This window comes from Ovis canadensis, chromosome 22 (assembly GCF_042477335.2).
Source record: "Ovis canadensis isolate MfBH-ARS-UI-01 breed Bighorn chromosome 22, ARS-UI_OviCan_v2, whole genome shotgun sequence".
In the NCBI taxonomy this organism is placed as follows: domain Eukaryota; kingdom Metazoa; phylum Chordata; class Mammalia; order Artiodactyla; family Bovidae; genus Ovis; species Ovis canadensis.
The window spans coordinates 48,895,513-48,917,085 of NC_091266.1; the positions used below are offsets into that span (position 1 = coordinate 48,895,513).

Consider the following 21,573-nt stretch of genomic DNA (forward strand, 5'->3'; position numbering starts at 1 on the left):
ACATGTGTGTACCTAGATCTTTTTAACCCCCATGTTCTCTTTCCCCCCTTTCTAATTAATTCTGGCTAATTTTTCAGTGACTGCTCGTTTATTTACAAACTGGTTGGCAGCAGTATGTTTAAGTAATCACTAATTGCTCCTAATGATAGTTTTATTTTCTGTTCATCTGATTTTCAGTCAAGTTAATTAAATCGGTGGAGGTTTAGACTTTCCTGATGGGCTGCAACAACAAATCCATTTTGAGGATGGCACCTAATTAAATTAGCATGCATTTACATGGCAGGGATGCCACCTCCCAGCCTCCTTCCCCAATCTCTGTAGCCAGCATGAGGACCCTAGACCAAAGGAAGGGTTGGAAAGACGGGCCACGATGCCTCTTTTCCTACTTAGGAAACAGTGATTTTGGTGGAGGAAAGAGTAAGAACCACACTCATGAAGAAGCATAAATTGTAGCATCTCTAACGTTTGTCATCACGCCATGGGTATTGTGCAGCCGTAAAGATCTGTTTCCCACCTATGATAAATCATGTCAGTTTCTAAATCCACACCAGTATTGGTTAGGCGGGAAAATGCTTGTGTGTCCTCTTCTCTAGCAAGAAGAGGAAGGTTATTCTCATTAAGTAATGTTACCACAACCTCGGAAAGCCTGGGAACGAATAGGGAGTCTCCCAGGAGGAGAACTGCTCCTGAGCACCGTGGACCCACGGCTTACCTCCTCTGAACCAGCATTCCTCCGACGCGCTGGGCTGTTTTTCGTGTTTGTTTCTTCGGTGCGTTCCAGAGGTTAAAAGCGGTGCAGTAATCGTAGGATAGGGATTGAGGTTAAGCTTATTGATTGAATTATCATTAGGAGGTTAGCCGATGATTTCTAGGTGGGCAGGGGGTGGAGGAGAGGAAGGGAACGGTGGGAGGGAAGGTTAGGGGGCTCGAGGTGCGGGGGGTAGGCGGCCGATTCCCCAGGTAGGCCTTATGAAAGGTAGCTAGTTAAAAAGCGTATACAGCAAATTAAATACATTATTGTGGTAATGGGGCGACAGAAGTATGGGTCTATTATACTTATGGCAGTTATAGGGAATGTAGGCAGCTTGCCCTGTTCCAGAACACCCTTTGATATTCATTCTCTTCAGCAGCGGGGCCAGGGCTTCTCAGAATTAAGTGATGGGTCATTATACTTTAAACACCATGGAGAAGCCTAGATTGGCAATTAAACAGCTCTTGCTGACACTCACTTGTGCCACCCTGTGACCCCCTTTAGATTGAGATGTTGGAGCTCCGGGCCCTCAGCCTGCTAAATTGGCGCAAGGCTCTTCTCCTGACGAGAGCGGGCTCTGAAATCTGCCGGCTTCAAAGGGAGCGAGATCATGTATAAACCATAATGTGGGTGCACCGTGGCTCACAAAAAATAAGGCAGGAAGAGATGAAATGTTACAAGTGCAAGGGGGGAAATGAGAGAATAATGACAAACCTAATGCGGCTCAAAGCAGGCTTGTTGCACAGGAAAATGCATCCCACTGCTTGTGCATAAAATCAAGGCCGGCAGATGACATCCAGTTAACAGAAACGTGTCAACAGTGAAGGAAAGCGCGAGTGGGGGAGGCAGAAGCCCCTGAGACAGCCAGAAACAAAAATTAGTTGTCCTTAACAAGTTAAGGTTCATCATTATATTCTGGCTTGGAGCCATGAAAGCAGACGGGGGGATATAATGAGCTGCTTAGAATTTTTAGGGTGTTTATTGCATTGCACGAAATAGTTGTCTGCAGAAAGGAATTTCTTACATGAAAGTATGTGTATATCCCATACACACACACACACTCACACGTGAGTCCCTTTCTCTGCCATACATTTCTCAGGTATAGGAATATGGGTGTGGGTATGTGAACTTGGAAGTATTTGGTCTTCATGGCTACACTAGAAATGTTTCCCCACCCCAGAATGTACTCAGATTCTGGTGTCGCACTGTGGTGTTTGGTGTACACACACAGACACACACACACATACATGCACACAGAGTGTTTTTTATCTCTCCCCCTTCTCTCTCTCTCTGTCTGTACACATATTCTCATTCAGCAGGAAGGGAATGTATGTATTTGAGGAATGTCAAGCCTTTAAAATTCACAGTAAAAGCTGCCACTCCACCCACTGCTTCACCCAAGGGCTTCAAAGAACACATGTTCTTAACTTACGTTTTCTCAGAGGCCTTCAAACTCTGGGAAGGAACAGGGTGTAACTTGGGAGCCCAAGTACCTCCCAAGCTTTGTTCTTTATTTTTTGTTGGGGGAGAGGGGATGGGAATGGAAGTTACTTTTTTTTTTCCCCTCAGTCTCTCTCTCTCTCTCAGGGTTTTTCTTTTCTTTTTTTTTCTTTTTCTTGACACCCTAAGAGAACTCACATGACTCTTATTAAAAAATCATGCTGTTGTTACCAAACTTTGGTAAATTTGTCAAGGCAGCTATGGGAGAAAGCCACATCAGGGTAGAAATTCCAAGTCAAATGCCCACTGTGATTTTGGGCCCTCTTCAAAAATCTGCATTATTTATTGGTAGTTTCTCTGTTGATCTGTGCAGAGTCAGTAAGGACTTTTAATTTTTCACCTTTCTTCTGCTGAGCATTTGCTACATTCTTTTGGTAAAATGAAAACTACTTAGATTTCCAGTCCACATAGGAAAAGAACCTTGCAAATAAGTACAGGATCCTTGTGAACTAACTGTCACAACAAAGTCTCATTAGCACCTCCAGGGACCGGCAGAACTGACTCCCTAAAGAGCAGGTGGTCCTTCCCTGGTTGCTACGTGGGGTGGCCATGGTTTGGATTTATGCTGAAGGCAGCAGTTGCTTGATCTGGGTTCCCCCTTCACCTGAACTTGCCTGATCTTGTCAGGGCAGAACCTGGGGGCTGCCCTTTTTTTTCTTTGGGGGAATCACCCCTTGTAATCCCTCATTCCACCTTTCTGTACAGTAATGTACATTCCTTTAAGAGGGTGGTTCTTCTAACCGAGAACAAATTGTGACTCCAAGTGTATCATCAGAAAAGACTAGAGCTATAGGTGGCATCCAGAGAAGGCAATGGCACCCCACTCCAGTACTCTTGCCTGGAAAATCCCATGGGCGGAGAAGCCTTGTAGGCTGCAGTCCATGGGGTCGCTGAGAGTCGGACATGACTGAGCAACTTCACTTTCACTTTTCACTTTCCTGCATTGGAGAAGGAAATGGCAACCTACTCCAGTGTTCTTGCCTGGAGAATCCCAGGGACGGGGGAGCCTGGTGGGCTGCTGTCTGTGGGGTCGCACAGAGTCAGACACGACTGAAGCGACTTAGCAGCAGCAGTAGCATAGGTTGCATCCTGTTGTCAGTTTGGAGATGAACCAAGAGCATTTTAAAATTAGCTCTGAATGTTCTGGCTAGTTTGCATGGTTGAGAAATGCCAATTTACAGCTTAAACCATGTCCAAAATAACATGCCTGAAAGTAAACAGTGTTAGAGGAAAAACACAGACTATTCTTTTCTTTATTAGTAATTCTGATCATTCTTTATAAGGTCTTCTAATGCATAGGCAGTATTTTAAGTAAAAATAATTTAGGAACCCTAGAATTTTAGAGTGGGAAAGGATATACAAATCCCAGAATTCAAAGCTTCACTCAGGGGGGTTGTCTGTGTAAAATGCTCTTTTGGGGCCATCTCTGATACAAAGTTATTTAAAACATCTGTGACGTATGTTGGGAACCAGATGGCAGTGATTTGGATTCCCCTCATCTTTCTGCCTCACTCTCTCCCATTACTGTCAAAACGATGGGACCACAGCAGCAAAAGGGAAATAAAAATTTTATTGCGTTCCCATCAACAGAATGAGGCCTAATGAGGCATGCGCGGCGTTGTCAAAAAATGTATGTATACTTCAGCCACGTTAATATTTTATTTAGCTGTCAATATGCAACAAAAGATTTCATCTTTCATTCTAGTGCTGATTAGGACTTAAGAAATAGTCTTAGATGCCACTAACAATGTCCTCCCAAACCAGTGGACATGTGGTCTCCAGCAAGTAGTCCAAGCCTACTTTGTCGCCCAAGTATACCAGCTGAACTTGTCTTTTGCTGAAGATGTTAGCAATCGTAATGTCTCATGTCAGTAGCAATAATGAAGGGGAAGATTGGCTTTAATGACATTACGAGAGTCATTATGTTTAATCTGTCACTAATTAATGCTGACAGGTTTCATATGCCTTGGGTTGCTTTCATGTGAGTGTTGCGTGCTGTTTCTTTCTTTCTTTCCTTGTAATTGTGTGTACACATCCCTCCCCATTCATTCATTTTGATTCTGACGATTTACACAGCTTTCTGTCTTCCAGGTTCCCTCCCCATATGGTCCCACCACATCACACTTTGCACACGACTGGCATTCCCCACCCGGCCATAGTCACGCCGACAGTCAAACAGGAGTCCTCGCAGAGTGACGTCGGCTCACTCCACAGCGCGTAAGTGTCCTCCTCTTCTGCTTCACCGTGTGTTTAGCCCGCGGTGCCTGGGTGGTGGCCCTGCCCGAGGTTGGTCAGACTTCAGTAAGCACCTGCCTTACAGAGAGGGAGGCATGTGCCCACTGTCGGGGAGAACACAGCTCTTTCTTTGTGTCCTTGGAGGGGCTGGGATTTGCAAGCACTTCTGCCTGCCAATGTAGGAGACGCAGGAGACTCGGGTTTGATCCCTGGGCTGAGAAGGTTCCCTGGAGGAGAAAATGGCAACCCAGTCCGGTATTCTTGCCTGGGAAATCCCATTGACTGAGAAGCCTGGTGGGCTGCAGTCCATGGGGTCACAAAGAGTCGGACACGATTGACCGCACATGCACCTTCCATCCCTGATGCCGCAAGAGACACTGGCTGAGATGGAAATGGTCACAGTGTGCTTTTCCCTCTGGCTGGGGAAAATTTTGTGTTTGTAAACCTTGAGAGTCTCTTGGACCGCAAGGAAATCTAACCAGTCCATCCTAAAGGAGATCAGTCCTGGGTGTTCATTGGAAAGACTGATGTTGAAGCGGAAACTTCAATACTTTGGCCACCTGATGCAAAGAGCTGACTCATTGGAAAAGACTCTGATGCTGGGAGGGATTTGGGGCAGGAGGAGAAGGGGACGACAGAGGATGAGATGGTTGGATGGCATCACCAGCTCAATGGACATGAGTTTGGGTAAACTTCGGGAGTTGGTGATGGACAGGAAGGCCTGGTGTGCTGCAGTTCATAGGGTTGCAAAGAGTCAGACACGACTGAGCAACTGAACTGAAACCTTGAGGAAGTGATGACAAAATCTCCCTCATCCCCCACCCCCAGGCTGTTTTTGTTCCATTTCCCAGGATGGAGAAGACCCGGTAGAAGTGTGCTTTTTCTGAGTCACTTAAGGCGTTGAGCAGGCAAGGGGGCGGGCTTTCTGGTGTGGAGGAAGCTGACCTCAAGGTTGTTCATTGGGGTTGCGTCTGTCTGTTTTGTCCCTATCCAGAAAGCATCAGGACTCCAAAAAGGAAGAAGAAAAGAAGAAGCCCCACATAAAGAAACCTCTTAATGCATTCATGTTGTATATGAAGGAAATGAGAGCAAAGGTTGTAGCCGAGTGCACGTTGAAAGAAAGTGCAGCCATCAACCAGATCCTGGGCCGGAGGGTAAGTGGCATGCCTGCTGGGAGAGGAGGGCCAGAAAGGGACATGGTGGGTGGCGTGACGTGCCCCTGTCCCCGTTGGTTTGGAGCGTCCTTCCCCTTCAGCCATACTCTTGACTCCTTCCATGGTCTTCGTGGAGGTGGCAGCAGTAACTCTGCCTTCGAATGGTGTTCACAGCAGCCACACCCTGGTCTTCCCCACCTGCAGAGAGCAAAGGCTTGAACATCATAGACGACAAGTCAGGTTTGGTCTGGGCCCTCCTGTTAGTGCCAGGCCCCTGCAGACCATAGGCGTCTTCAGATGACACTGTTTGTGATGGAAGCACTGTCCGTCCCCCGGCCACAGTGTGGTTTGTGACGTTTCTGCGTGTCTCTCTGCCCCCTCACCCTGTCTCCTCCAGTGGCACGCACTGTCCAGAGAAGAGCAAGCAAAGTACTACGAACTGGCCCGAAAGGAGCGACAGCTTCACATGCAGCTGTACCCCGGCTGGTCCGCACGGGATAACTATGTAGGTGGCTCCTTTTTCTCGGGACTAGAGGCTATAGCAATGTGGTGGATGTCCATCTGGACAAAGGAGATGTGACCTGCCAACCTGAATCGGGCTTCAGCACCACTCAGTCTGCCAGCTGTGACTGTTAGCACCTTACCCCAGCACCAGATTGGAGGGTTGTGTCTTAGCCTCCTGCAGGGCTCTATAGACATGGGGTAGTTCTTCAAGGAGGAGGAAGGGGGCTGGCGTTCTGGCTCAGGGGACCTGTGGGGCCAGGTTAGGGCTGTTCACACCTTCTGCCCACATCTTTGAAGAGACATGGCTCTAGAATACACCCAGCGAGGCCTGTGTGTTTCTCAGCAGTGATGCCAGCTGGAAGAAGAACATTTGCTTCTTCGTGGCTGTTCTAGCAGGGCCTTCACCCTTACGAGGGAAAAATGAAACCGTTGGTTTAGGATGTGGTACAGTAGAAGTTGGAAGCCTAGTGCATCTTGAGAGAGGCATGATGGGAATATCTCTGAAAGTAAGTAGGCAGTAGAAGCCATCTTTTGGCAGAATGGATGAAGTGACACAAGGGAGGTGTGTGTGGGGGGTGATGTGTGTGTCCCTCAGCCTTTTGTTGGCTCTGGGATTTGCCTAATCCCTTCTCCTTCGTTTCAGAAAACACTGTAGGGGTTGTTGTCTTTACTGGTCACAGTGATTGTGACACTGTGGATTCTTCTCCCATAAACTGGCTCTCTTCTGTCACCCTCAGCATTCTTTCTTAGTCTGGTTTTTGGCCCAGGAACTCAAGTTCTGGGCTCGTTCTCCTCTCTAAAGGACGTAATGTCTCTTATTTTGCCTCATACTTCATTACGTGGCACTTAGTTTCACGAAGTGCTTTTTACCATCCACTCTTTGGGGCCAGACAGAACCCGTCTTGATGCTGGCAGCAGGCATCTCCTCCTGTTGCTTGTTGATGGTACTGAGCCGTGGATGGTTCTTCTACCCTCCGTGCTCCCTGACCTAGCTGTCCTCTGGCCTTCACCTGTGGTGGGGAAGCTCTCTGTGTATGTGAGCTGAGATCCATTCAGTCACTGCTGTTTGTGAGCTTACTGTCAGCGCAGTGTTGAGGGGATTGAGTTAAATCAGAGCTGTCTCAGAACTTAACCAGGAAGCACAAGACATCTGCTTTGAATGTGTGGGTCCTGGAATAAGACTGGTTTCTGCTTCCACTGCCCCGCTGTTCCAAGTGTCATCACTCTTTGGTCTCACACCTTTGCACACGCGCGTGCTTCTCCACTCTTTGCCATGTGCTTGGGGAGGACCGAGACACCTGTGTCTCCATCTCCACAGCCACCAGTCTCCTCGTAGGTCTCACGCGCTTGACTCAGCAATAGAACAGATTCCTCCTGGGGAGTCGAAACAGGAGTCAGTGCTTGTACTTCCCAATGACACACTGGCTCCTCTCAGAGCCCTCGTCACTCACAGACAGTCAGGCGCGGGCTCTTAACTGCTTGGGACCTTTCCATTCGTCCTCAGCATGTGCGCGGTGGAGGAGCCTTTCTTCGGGAGCTGAAAGGAAGAGGATAAGAAAGCTAACGCTCTCCCACAGGCTTGCTGACCTCACCTGACCTCGAGGTGGAGACTGCCAGCAGCAGGCAGGCCCTGCAGCTCCCCACACAAGAGCCATCTCATTTCAGGACAGCTGCTCTCCTGGTTCCGGGTCAGAAGTTCTTAGAGTTCATCTCCATCTTCTCCCTGCTACAGACCCAGTTCTTTGAGGAATCTAGAATGGTACCACAGAGAGGAATTCAGCTACTCTCTAGGTATCCTACCCCCAGTAGACATTTTGGGTCAGACGATAGCCTTCGTGTACAGCTGTGCAGGGCGTGCACTGCACAACTTTAGGGTGTGCCATTCACACCGTGGTCTGTGTGCACATTACCTCCTGGAGCTGTATAGCGTTCTGTCTCCACAAAGGTATGGGCTGACTTTGTGAGAGCTTCAAAAGAATACTGCCATGGACTTTCCTGGACTCAAGACAAGATATTGCCCGAGGCTTCTTAAGAAATGTTTTCTAGGTTTCAGAAGGTTCTCAAGACACTTGAAATGATTTTAGCTTGGTTTTACATTGGGACGAGGTTTGGTGTAATAGGGGAACCCCTGAAAAGACTTGAGAGATCACGTTTAGAGGTAATACCTGGATTTGGGGCTGTAGGAGCTTTACCACTTCCAAGGGGTACTGTCAGATTCCTTTATGAGTGGCTCATTGCACATGGCTTTGCACACACAGCCCTCCGTTTGTTCCTCCTTTCATTCTCTTCTTCCTCTCATTCACTTCCTCTATCATCTCAGGAAGTGGTCTGGAACAAGAATTAAACTGTTTAGAGGTTCAATTGTGGTGGAAGCTATTTAGCATTTTCTTTTACTGACTTGACATAGAAGCTTCTATAAATTACTCTGGGTGTTGTCAAGTTCTGAAGGTTCTTCTGGAAAAAGTTTTCTGAGCTAATATCCTTATGCCAGTTGCACGTTCCTGCTTTTCCAGCCCGGTGGTGATAGAAGCCTTTATATGCTACCTTAGCTGCATAGAATTGAGTAAAACAGTCGCATTTGGGGGGTTGGACTTGGTACACACTCTGGAACACACAAAAAAAGATTTCGGTCAGAGAGTAATGTCTAACCCGTGACATTGTAATAGAAGTTACTTCCTTTCCAGCTCTTCTGTACTGAGTCAATGAGATAAATCCCCAGTAGTTTGCATAGCGTGGGTTTTTCCTCACCACCGTATTTGAGGCCTTTTCTTTCTTTTGTTACATTTAAAGAGATAACAAGGGGGCCACCTCCCTTGAAAGGCATCTCCCTAATTCACTTTGCAGTGTTGATTCATTGTTTCATATCTTCTTCCAGTAAAAACACAGTCCCTGCCCTCTAGAAGCCTTTAGTCTGAATAGTCATTGCCTCAGTCATGAACATCTCAGTTTTGTATCCCACATGGATGGCTTCCCAGGGGTGAAGGAATTGTCATCTGCCTTTCAGAATATATTTCAGGAGATTGAACATGGGTGAGCCAGGCACAGAAATGGTTCAGTTCCAGGCCGTGCAGCATCTGAACCATTTCTGTGCCTGGCTGCGGTTTTCTTCCAGGTTCCTAAATGAACTGAAGCTAGCTCCTCCTGCCTGTTCCAGGATGGCTGGGTAGCGCTTTGCTGCTGGCGTAGGGAGGCACAGACATGAAGGTGGGCTGCTAGGCACAGACATGAAGGTGGGCTGCTAGGGCTCATGAAAAAGCACACAAACTCCTTTCTTTGTTTCTTTTTTAAAGTTGTATGCCAAGGAATGGAACATGTTTCTAGTGGAAACAATGAGGGCCCAGACAGATTTCCCTGATGCCACAGGCCCCCAGATTTGAGAGGCTTTCTCTAGGACTCTTGACCCTCAGCCCTCAGGTAGATCTAAGACTCTGAGGCATCCCTGCCTTGGCGTCCCCCTCACAGAGCCGTGTGGGTTCTCAGGTTTTCTGCCTATGGCTTTTCTTTCTGGTTTCTTTTTGAGTTGATGTCAACACACCATGAGAACTTGTGAAAGTCACTCAGTCGTGTTCAACTCTTTGCGACCCAATGGACTATATAGTCCATGGAATTCTCCAGGCCAGAATACTGGAGTGGGCAGCCTTTCCCTTCTCCAGGGGATCTTCCCAACTCAGGGATCGAACCCAGGTCTCCCACATTACAGACAGATTCTTTATCAGCTGAGCCACCAGAGAAGCCCAAGAATACTGGAGTGGGTAGCCTATCCTTTCTCCAGGGGATCTTTCCATCCCAGGAATTGAAGGGGGGTCTTCTGCATTGCAGACAGATTCTTTACCAGCTGAGCTATCAGGGAAGCCCAAACTAAGCCAACCACGAGGCAAAGGATATCTGGATATTCTGAAACAAATAGACGTGACATTTTGCTTGTGACATTTCATATAGACCAGGCAGCTAATTCACGTGGATGGGACCAGAGCTATTGGGGTGAGGGAGAACTAGTTTCAGATAAGGAAGGAGGTAGTTACCTCTGCAGCATTCATCCCCATTCCCTTTGCATATCCACATCTGGGGCCAGACCGTCAAGATAGCATGGAGGGTCAGGTGGAGGATGTGAATGACTCCATGCAATGCTTGACCCATAATCCATTAAGAGCCTTCCTCAGAGGACAAGGCAGTAAATATGAAGGTAGCATAGCCTAGTGGATAAGGGCTGTAGAACTGAGGTCACCTGGGTTCCCGTCGACAGCATCATCTGATAGCTGTGTCATTTCAGGAAACTGCATGCACCCTGTATCTCAGCGTCCTTATCTGGAAAATCTGATGGTGATCGTGCTTGTTGAACAGGATTGTGTGAGGATAAATGGGTCTCTAGGCATAGCACACTTAGAGCCATGTCTGGCACATAGTATGTGCTCAATAAATGGGAGCTGTTATTGCTAGTCACTTCAGTCGTGTCCAGCTCTTTGCTACGCCATGGACTGTAGCCTGCCAGGCTTCTCTGTCCATGGTATTCTCCAGGCAAGAATACTGGAGTGGATAGCCATTCCCTTCTCCAGAGGAACTTCCCAACCCAGGGATCAAACCTTGGTCTCCTGCATCGCAGGCAGTTACTTTACCATTTGAGCTACAGGGGAGTCCATATTACTAGGAGTATTACAGTCATTACACAAGTGGAAAATGGTGAGGACCAAATGTTCTCCTTTATGGATGTCCACTCAGCAGTTTGAAAAGGAGCTCAGATAGTTTCTGGTTTTATTTTGCTTTTTTTTTCCCCCTTCTGACTTTAAAATCAAGACCCACACTACAGTGCTAAGAAAATCCCCTACCAAGTCTTAATTTTTTGATTCCAAGTGAGCAGCTTTTGGCCTTAGTAAGAGATTTGCATGGGGCAAGGGGTTCTCATGGCCATCTCAAAGTCAATCATTCGTCCCTTGGCTCTTGGGCCACTTCCAATCCTGTCTCTCCACACCTCTGTGAATCTTTCCCCATCCAGGCCTCATTTCCACTTTTATGGATGCTCTGGATCGGGTTTGAGGGTGGACACAGATGTATAAGAAAAGAAGTCTTCCTGTCTGCCCCACTGATTCCATCTCTTCCGCTAGGCATGCCCTCTTCTAGCTGGAGCACAGTTGAAGGGCACTTGGACTAAAGGGAACCGGGGGTTGGAAAACACTCAGGTGTGGGTGTGGCTGGAGAGGGCAGGTGGTGTCCCTCCTCTTGCCACCTCTTCTCCAGGTGAGCCCAGACGTTGTCGTCCTCCCATCTGTTTCCTGAGATAATGCCCTGTGTTTCATCTGTTTATCTAGGGGAAAAAGAAGAAGAGGAAAAGGGACAAGCAGCCTGGGGAGACCAATGGTAAGTTAGAATAAGCAGGATAGAGGAAGGGAGCTGTACTCTGAGGACCACTCTTTTATGTCAGGCTTCTATCTGGGGGAGGCAGGAGAAATTCAAGGCCAGGACGTTGTGGGGCGGGGGGAACCCATCTTAGCCAGCCTTTTTGTTTATGCATTTTAATTAATTGCTTCATGACTGCCCTTTTAAAGCTAGTAACATTCATTGTTGCATGAAAAGCACATTGTAAGTCTAGTGGAATGTGTTTTTAAATAACTGCAGAGCCTGTAAGTGGAGAGCAGTAGGCATGCCTAGACGGGGATTTATACAGTCTGCTTATTTTGTATGTGTCTGAGTAAGGATGAGGAGGGGGCTAGGGGAGCAGAGGGGGTGTGTGCGAGTGTTTGATGTTAACTGGGCTGTTCCTGAATGTTCTGATGCATGCCTTTACAGTGGTCTATTGCACCCGATTTAAATTAAGGAGGTTTGTCATTCTCTAGAAGAAATTAGAAATACTGCATAGGCAATCTCAGAGGGCCCTTTGAGAAGGCCAGGCTTTTACAAACAACGACAAAAACATTGTGAAGGCTTTGTATAATTTGTTCTTTTTTTTCAGAACACAGCGAATGTTTCCTAAATCCTTGCCTTTCACTTCCTCCGATTACAGGTGCTAATGTCATTTTGAGTCATTAAAATAGTTGATAAACTGTTTTTTAATTTTTCTTGCCATTATAGTTTTATTAACATGAAAACACGTATGACCTTTGAACATTCTTTAAAATGACCATCTACATGATTTCGTATGTTTTGGTAGATTTTTTTTTTTTTCTGCCTTTGTTGTTTTTTTTTTTTTTTTTTTTGAATTTAATTTAACTTCTGCTTTGTTTATTTATTTTTCCCGTAACAGTTGTTTAAGCCATGATGACAGTGATTTAGAGTTGAACTAACTGTGCAAATTGAATATGCAGTATTTCTTTCAAAGAGACTGGTTTAAAAAAAAAAAAAAAACCAACAACAACAAAATGGAAGGAATTCAGCAATAAACCTCCTTAATCTAATGGCATTTTTTCATCGCTCCCACTAAGTTTTCTCACGCAAGCATGCATCCGCAGTATGATTATTTTTTTCCTTTGCTTTTTTTTTAATTTTCGTTTTTTTTCTTCTTTCACTTTTCTGCTCATAACTTGCAAATCCACTAGCATTTCACTGACTGTACCTGCTTAAATGCCGCTGTGAGCTTCTGACTAACTCCTAACAGCTCATTCACACAGCCTATTGACCTTTATCTGTTCCTCTCTTAATATTAATGAAAATAGAGTCAAAGAAAAGATGAACATTCCAAAAGCTGCAATATCCCAGTACCACAACCCCTTTTCTTTCTTTCTTTCTGTTTCGTTTTGTTTTGTTCTGGTTTTATTTGTAGTTTTTTGTTTCTTGTTTTTTTCTTTTTTAAACTGTTGTACTCTGAGAAGAAAAGAGCATGTCACAAACTTAATTCCCTCTTTGCTTTATTTTCTTCTTTAAGAAAAACAAATTGAGAGGAAAAAAAAGAAAAAGCAGAACCAAAAGAAGAAAAACATTATTTAAAAGCTAGTTCTTGAGGAGCTAACATCCCTTTATCAGTTCAAATGAATCGGAGAGACAGTCCTCAAAGAAGGGATACTGCAGCTTTATTTGCAACAGCTAATTTCACGAGTTGAATAAGAATGTGATTTTTTTTTACCTTTTTTTTTTTTTTAATTAAAGAAAGTTAAAAATCAAAAGTCAATATTTTGTAATTAGTAACCAGGTCATTGATTTATTCCCTTTTTTATTTTTATTTTTTTCTTATTTGTATCTTTCTCTTCCCCCCTTCCCTCTCTCTCCCTCCCTCTCTCTCTCTTTTCTCTTCTCTCCCTCTCCCTCTCTCCCACGTCCTTCTCCTCTGCTCGCTTCTCTCTTGAACTCATTCAGACCTGAGCGCTCCTAAGAAATGCCGAGCGCGCTTTGGCCTTGATCAACAGAATAACTGGTGCGGCCCTTGCAGGTGTGTATAGATTTCCCAGATTCGCTGTGCTGGTTTGCAGCTGGTCTATTCGGTCCTTTCCCCCCTTCTCTGGCCTGTTGCTTTGTAGCTCTGTGTGTGGATCTTAGGAGACAGGAGGGCGCGGGACACTGCTCTGTGAGGGACGTGCTTGTCCTCCTCGCTGCTGCTAGCCAAAATGCCACTGTAAAACAGCATCATTTGTGCCTCCTTGGGTCAGCGACAGCAAACCCCAGCGCGCCCCCTCCCAGGGAGTGTTGCCTGCCAACCCCTTCTTCCCGCCCACCCGGGATGGGGGCTCAGTGACATCCATCGTAAGCCTGGCCTAGGTAGAAACAAACAACGTCACCTTCTCCCCCTCCTCTTCTCTCTCTGTTTTTATTTTTTTATTTTTTCCTGGTTGTTTTTGGTTTCTGGTTGTTGTTTTTTCTTTTTGTGTTTTATCATTTTATTTTATTATTTTTTCTTTTGACGCATAGAAGTCCTTTCCTTTCATGTCCTTGGTGAGGGAAGACAGCCACATAGAACCAAGGTGATAGTGAAGACAAGTCAGCTGTAGCCGAGATTTTATATCCAACTGAGCACGACCCACCATTGTGTTGTGTTTTTTTGTGTTTACCTTATGCTAACAGATGCAAATACTCCAAAGAAGTGTCGGGCACTGTTCGGGCTTGACCGACAGACTTTATGGTGCAAACCGTGCAGGTATATTCCCTACTGCAAGGCCTTTGGGAAAAATCAAAGCATTCTGTCCTTCTGGTACCTTAGTGCGTCAATGTATTTTGACCTCATTCCCATCTACTTCCCCGCTGGCATCAATGACTAATGATCTTCATTCTTCAAAATTTCCTTGCTAATTTTATGCTGTGTCCTCTCCCTACTTTTCTCTTTCTCTCTTTCCCCTGCTCTTATAAATAACATATCCCTGGTGGTAGGACCTAGACCACAGCCCTCACAGACCAGGACGGGCACTTATCCTTTTGCTCTGAAAGCCAGCATCCTGGATCTGGCCTGGCCCTGTCAGTGCTTCTGTGGCATGTCTGCAGGACAGAGGGAGACCCACCGTGTCCCGAGGTTTGAAGGAGCTCAGATAGGCAGTGATAGCATTCCCATGTACTTGGAGTCTAGACACGTGGAGAAGGGCTCTGGGGGAAGGCTTCTTTTAGTTTTGTTTTGTGTTTTTGTTTATTTTCTGTTTCAAAACCACATCTCTGGACAGAGGAGCTTGGCTAGCTGACATTGTTTTACAGTGCTGAAAAGAAGCGTGGCATTCAACGGCATGCACCAGCTACAGGGCCACAAGCAGAGGTCATGCACTGCAGTGCCACTGGCCTGCACGATGGACAAAAAGAAATATGTATATGTATCTATACATATATTTAGAGAGACAGAGCTCTGGTTCCAAAGGGAATCAGAAGAGTCCAAATTAAATGCCTGTGTTCCACCTGCAGGTTCCATCCAACCTGTAATTTCAGGGAAGGTATAGGTACTTCCTTCTTGGTGGAGGGATACCAGCTAGTTCCTGTCTCATTTCCTTTCCTTTAATGACCACCTTTGGTTAAATTTGTTGTTTCTTTGTTCTGATACAAGCAGTCTTTGAATTTGGAATATTATGATGGTAGGTATCTCAACACCCAAACACGCCCCCCTGTCTGTAGTGCCTCCCTTGTCAACGTGTCCCTTTCCTCCACGCCCTCGCCATGTGTTCCGTGTTTAGACGTTAGCTCCCATGTCCATTCCATCACGTGCATGCCCACCAGTCTCCTGTGCCTCTCCCCACTGCCCCGATGCCTTACGAGAGATCAGCGAAGCACCTCATGTTGACCAGACGTTGAGGGGAGCTGGGGCCCAAGAGCCTTTCTTGAGAGAGACCTCCCTCCACAGGCAACCCTCTGCCCATTGAGTGAGGATGGGGGGCCTTGGGTGCTCGTCCAGCAGGAGAGGGAACCCCCACCCATTCTGAGAGACAACAGTGTCCCTGGAGGTGACAGATGGTTTTGCCACTCAGTCCTGGGATCTTGTCTTTGCAACAGAAAAGTTTTCATGGTGCAGCTGGTGGAGGGTGTCAGAGATTTCACTAGGGCTGGCCTAGAAGATGGAACCTCTGATGACCCTTTATAGGCAGTGAATTTGTATCAGACCTTTATGTGCTGAGTAGGAATATGACTAGCTGCAGAATCACTGCTCTGCCATGGCAAAAGGTTAGCTTATCACAGGGCACACTCCTAAGGGAGGGTTCCTCATGCTCTGTAGAAAGGTGCAGCTGACACCATTTGTGTGCCCCTCGCAATGTGGTTTGTGGCCTGGTTTGTGTATTTTATTTGTAGGAGGTGAGTGGTGGTGTATGAATCCCTCTTCCTGCTTTGGAAGCAGTTAAGTGCGAGTTAGACCTGGCATTTTGGGGGGCTGAAAGTTATCATGTCCAACATTGACTAACTACATAGTCCCTTCTCAGACCCAGCTCCAACCTCACTTAAACCCTGAGTGTGGAATCCTCCTCAGAAACAAGAATTTTCATGACATTTTTAACAAAGCAAAACAAAAACAAACCACCCCAAGGCTTCGGAACTGCTTCATAAACATGGTTTTCTACAGTGCAGCTCGAGGGCAGCTGTCAGCGTGCAGCCTGGCTGCCCAGACACTGAGCCACACACCCCCTTCCCCAGCGCCATCTTTCCTCTTTCCTGCCTCGGCACCCTTAGACCTTCCCCGGGGGCCATTTTTCCTTCACTGGGGTGGTTGTTTCCCACTCTAAAAAGCTTTAGCAATGCATATCTGCTCCTTTAAGGGTGTGATTCCAAAATAAGGTCAGGAAGAACTCTTACTTTCCTTTCAGAATGAATCCATAAGAAGCTAAAAACCGATTTTTCAGGGGCCACACCTTGATGAGAGGTGGAGCCTAGGTGGGGGAGGATAAGAGAATGGGTCTTGTCCCTTTTTTCCTCCACTTTTCCTCTTGACTTTGCTAGGATCTCTGGCTTGATGCTAAACCAGTAATACAAGATGTGCTTTTAAAAAATAGTAAAAGGATTTGCAAAACAAGGCATTTTCTGGCCTGTCCGAAATGCGTGGGTTCCAACTACCATCCGCTCTGCCACCTCTTAGAAGGAGCGGTCACCGTGTCATTCATAGTCCACATGTCTTGTGTTCAAATGCCCCCCACTCATCCCCAGGACATGGAAACTTCATACCATGAGGAGGGCAGAAGGGGGGAGGGGAGCACCAGAAATGTTCCCAGCTAATCAGGGCTCCTTGCTCCCTGCACAGGGTTTCTAATTTTACTTGACATTTGAGGACATTTTAACAAGATTCTGTTTTGAGCCCACCAAGTTGCTTTTCCCATCTTTTCACTCTGCCCTAATATAGCATGGAACGCTGCTGGATGTCATTCCCTTGTTTCCTGTTATTTTTTCCCCCGTTCTTTCTTTGTCCCTTTCCTCTTTCCCCTCTCTCTCATTTGTCCCTGTTGCTTTCTCAGTTTTGCTTATGCCCCTCCCTTTCTTCTCCCATTTTTAAAATGCATGGACATCTTAGTTTTTTGAGCATGTTTTGATCTGCAGGCTAAGGTGGTTTAAAACTCTTAAGAGGCTTAATTATTTTATCTTGGGTTTCTGGGATGGGCACAGAACCCATAGTCCATTTCAGTCTATCCCAGAGGAGGAAAAGGAACCTTGTCAACTGGAAGGCGAAGGCAGACTGTCCTCACTTTCCTGGGGTTCCTTCCGACCCAGAGCAGGGATGGAGAGGCCCTGAAGCCACTGGCACAATGGGTCTCGGCCTCTGGGAGGCAGGAAGGACTGAGCATGTGCCCTTTCGCCCCCCGCCTCCCCTCCCTCCTGCCATCTTGCTGAGTCCACACCCCACGCACTGAGGGGCATCATCAGACAGCTCTGGGGCACAAACCCAAGGAGGGACTCAGTGCACTCACTTCCTTTCAAAGGCCACTGACATCTGACAGTGGTGGGCTTCAACTGGGCAGCATCTCGGTTGCTTTCCCATGACTGGAAGCCAGCCGGTACTTCCATACTTGTTTTTAGACAGTGTTATCAGCCGCGGTTCAGACTGTATTCTTAGGTCAGCACATCCCCTGTATCTGCATTATTTTTAATAGCATGAATGGGGTTGATTACCAGGATCACCTGTCCTACCACATATGATCCCATCAAACTGGGATGAAATACTAGGGGGAAGCTGTGAGGTCACACGCTCAGTGTCTTGAACTGACTTCGCCCACCTCAGATGGATAAGCACAAGAGGCTCTGAAATTCTCAATCCTATTTCTTACATAAACAGGAAATGGAGAGGGGAGACTCTGGTTTTGGCACAGGGCAAAATTAGTCTCTCTGGTTTAAACACTACTCCTGATAGCCCCCCACCCCCACCCCCCATTCAGGAAAGTCCATGCCGTGACTCCCTGGCACATCTTCTTTGTTGTCACTTCCTTGTGACGGGCTGAACCCTTACTCACTGGCCCTGGCACATGGACCAGGGCAAGTTGCCCCTCCATCCCCATTCTCACCATCTCTCCTTCTAGCCTTCTCACTGTGGGGTGGGGGAGGGGAAGACCCCGAATCTTAAAAAAAAAAAAAGTTTGAATCATAATTTAATCCACAACCTGCAGGCCATACAACCAGTTATTCTTGTTCCTTTGGATCATTTTCTGTTTTTCTTATTCTTCCCCCTCCCCCACCTTTGTTTATCCTCTTCTACCTGTTTTTTGGTGGTTTTATTTTTTTGTTTTTTATTTTTGTTTTGTTTTTGAGTTTATTTGGTTTTCTTTTCGTTTCCCTCTCCCCCCCACCCCCGTCCACACCCCCCTTCACAACTGATTCTGACCTCTCTTGATTTGGTGTGGTTCTTAACAGACAAGCCCAAAAAGTTCTCTGGGCGCCAGCAGCCTCTGGTGGTGGTGGTGGTGTTTGGTGGTGGTGATGGTGGAGGTGGTGGGATGAAACCTTTTCAGCCTCTTGCTCACGCTGCCTTTAAGCTCTGTGGGCTCAACAGTCTGCATTTTGAGTTTCAGATGGATATGAGGCGCCTGGGGAGGGAGCGCTGTCTTTCTCTTTTACACACATGTACACACACACACCCACTGAGGGGTGGGGGCGGTAGTGGTGGGAATGGAGGGGGATGGTTAGTTACCACGGGAAATGAAGGGATGTCTAAGCCAGAAGAGGAACGAACAAGCTCTTGAGCTGCTCTCGGTGTGGACGTAGCCGCTGTCTGTCACGGTCCACAGGTGGCGCCCTTGAGCCCGCTCACTTCTCTTTGGTCAGGAGTGGGAAGGCGGGTGTTTAGTGGGGCAGGGGAAACAGGTAGGTAGGGAGCTGTGCGGTCTGACACACTTCATTCGCCAGAGCGGGCGTTGTAGCTCAGTGAGCCGGGCACCCCAGCGAGGCGTTAAACGTCCCCTGGCCGCTGGGCGATGTCTCCCCGGGGGGGCACCGTTAGGTGGCAGTCCTCTTGGCTCTGAGCAGTAGATAACTCTCTCCCTTGGCATCTTTGCCCTTTATTCACAGATAACTCTCTCCCCTCCCTCCCCTGTTTCTAGGAGAAAAAAAAAGTGCGTTCGCTACATACAAGGTGAAGGCAGCTGCCTCAGTCCACCCTCTTCAGATGGAAGCTTACTAGACTCGCCTCCTTCCTCCCCCAACCTGCTAGGCTCCCCCCCCCAGGACGCCAAGTCACAGACTGAGCAGACCCAGCCTCTGTCGCTGTCCCTGAAGCCCGACCCCCTGGCCCACCTGTCCATGATGCCTCCGCCGCCCGCCCTCCTGCTTGCCGAGGCCGCCCACGGCAAGGCCCCCGCCCTCTGTGCCAACGGGGCCCTGGACCTGCCCCCCGCCGCTCTGCAGCCGCCTGCCATCCCCCCCGCATCTCTGGCACAGCCGTCGACATCTTCCTTACATTCCCACGGCGCTCTGGCCGGGACCCAGCCCCAGCCGCTGTCCCTCGTCACCAAGTCTTTAGAATAGCTTTACCCTCCTCAGCCCCGGGTGCTCTGTGGAGTGTTTTCCTCTCGCTTTTTCTTTATTTCCGGTTCCGCCCCACCCCCACCCTCCTGCCCGGTTTTCGTGTTGTCCTCTTCCGTTTGTGCCACGTGGCTACATTAGTTAATGTTTATCGAGTTCATTGGTCAATATTTGACCCATTCTTATTTCAATTTCTCCTTTTAAATATGTAGATGAGAGAAGAACCTCATGATTCTACCAAAATTTTTATCAACAGCTGTTTAAAGTCTTTGTAGCGTTTAAAAAATATATATATATACATAACTGTTATGTAGTTCGGATAGCTTAGTTTTAAAAGACTGATTAAAAAGCAAAAAGAAAAAAAAAAGCAATTTTGAAGCAGCCCTCCAAAAGGAGTTGGTTCTGTATTATTTGTATTAAATACGAGCTTGCGAACCAATCATTTTACATCTGGTTTTTAAACCATAAGGGCACAAGGAATGCAGTGCCATTTACTCTTTTTTTTTTTTTCTGTGTGAAACAACTTTTATTGTGATGTTACTTGTTATTGTTTAAATGTACAGAAACAAAGGGTTAAAATGTGTTAATATACCTTGTTCCATGGTGTTGTTCTTTTGGGGGGAGGGGGTTGCTATTCAACAATTAATGGAATCACATTGCTGTTGGACCAGTAGTATTTATTGCTTTAGAGATTGCTCGTCGAACCTGTACGTTGTCCCTTTTAAAATATGTTTTCCTTTTTCTTGAAACTGTATAAAGTTTTTTTCCCCTTAGCATAAGCATCTTATATATAACAACTCATTTGTACAAGGTTTTTAAGTTTATATATAAAATGTGTATATATATATTTTTTGTTTCCCTTTTGGACTTTTTTTTTTTTTTTTTTTGCCGTATGAAACCCAGATACCGCCAAATGGACATTAATAGTTGCATTAAAGGATCAGTAGCATTAACAAAAGTTGCTTTAAAAGCCATTATGTAAAACAAGACTTGAACATTAGTGAGGGAATCTTAGAACGCTGTACCAGCAGCAGTGGGAATTGTCCCGTTTCCCCTGTGAACTCACAGGCGAGCACCGTGCACCCTGAGGACATGGACTGACTGTGTGCAAAACTTTTTATGTGCCAAAATTCTCAGTGACTTTAGCTTTCTCCCTCTTTTCGATGCTGTAATTTTCGTTCATCATGTTTTGCTGTGATGTTACATAGGTAGATTTGTATGTAGTTTTAATGTCACCTATAACAAGACGTGTTTGGTAGCAGATTGTCCAGAAAGCATTTTAAATGAAGAGGTATAAACCCTTAAGGGCCAAAAATTCTGTATATTAGATTACTCTTAAAGGAAAAACCAGCTGCCACTTTTATGTACCTGTATGACATACAAGTAGGTAGCAAACTTTAAAAATAAAAAAAAAAAAAACCTAGGCATGTTGATGTTACAAAATGCTGTATAAAGCTAAAACCTGTTCATTCAGTGCCATTGTAGTTGACATGAAGCGATTGTAAAACTGTCTCCGGTTTTTCTCTGGTTTATTAAAATGCTAACTATAACATTTTTTTGTGAATACTTTGAATGTTTCCTAACAATTGTGATGTTACTGTTCCGTTTTATGCTCTTATTCCAATTTCATTTTTAATGGTTTGGAAGCCATTTTTGTAATGAATAAATGTTCATGCTGTACAGTATCTGTAGCATGCCATTCTGGATTAATAAAAGCAACTTAGTATGTGCAGATAAAGGCTGGTCACTTGTTTCTATAATTTGGGTTTTATCTCTGGGGAAGCTAGATCTGCCTTCAGCAAGAGAAATGTGTTCCCAAGGTGGAACTTGAGAGCCTGTGGTTGGTGTGGGTGATGGGTGGTGATGTGGATACCAGAAAGGGTCCTTGCACTCTTTTTATTTTCCTGTCTCATTCTTAATGCCTGTTTGGCATAGTTTGTGTACCTGGTTAGTTCATTTCTGAAAGCAAATGTCCCTCTTAGGGCTATAAGACTGTCACTCTGATATATCTGAGTTGGCCCTCTGAGTATCAAGCAGAAATGATTTAATTCTTATTGATGAAACTTAATTCACCAGGAGAGAATTTAAGAAAGCACATCATTATCA

The 21,573-nt window shown here is 46.2% G+C and overlaps 1 protein-coding gene across 50 annotated transcripts in view; it reads left to right on the plus strand.

Annotated features, from left to right (window-relative positions):
- The window catches only part of TCF7L2 (transcription factor 7 like 2), a 200,875-nt gene extending 179,670 nt beyond the window's left edge, over positions 1–21,205 (plus strand). For 8 of the 50 annotated variants that reach the window (XM_069567125.1, XM_069567126.1, XM_069567140.1 and 5 more), the window contains 7 exons: positions 4,343–4,468; positions 5,481–5,640; positions 6,038–6,145; positions 11,448–11,496; positions 12,089–12,139; positions 13,426–13,498; positions 19,047–21,205. In XM_069567125.1, the coding sequence (XP_069423226.1) occupies positions 4,343–4,468; positions 5,481–5,640; positions 6,038–6,145; positions 11,448–11,496; positions 12,089–12,139; positions 13,426–13,498; positions 19,047–19,470 (991 nt within the window). In that variant the 3' untranslated portion in view covers positions 19,471–21,205. Of the gene's footprint in view, positions 1–4,327; positions 4,469–5,480; positions 5,641–6,037; positions 6,146–11,447; positions 11,497–12,088; positions 12,140–13,425; positions 13,499–14,127; positions 14,201–19,046 lie in introns of all 50 variants that reach the window. The other 42 variants (XM_069567123.1, XM_069567124.1, XM_069567138.1 and 39 more) reach the window with 11 other exon arrangements.
- Positions 21,206–21,573: the final 368 nt, after the last annotated feature.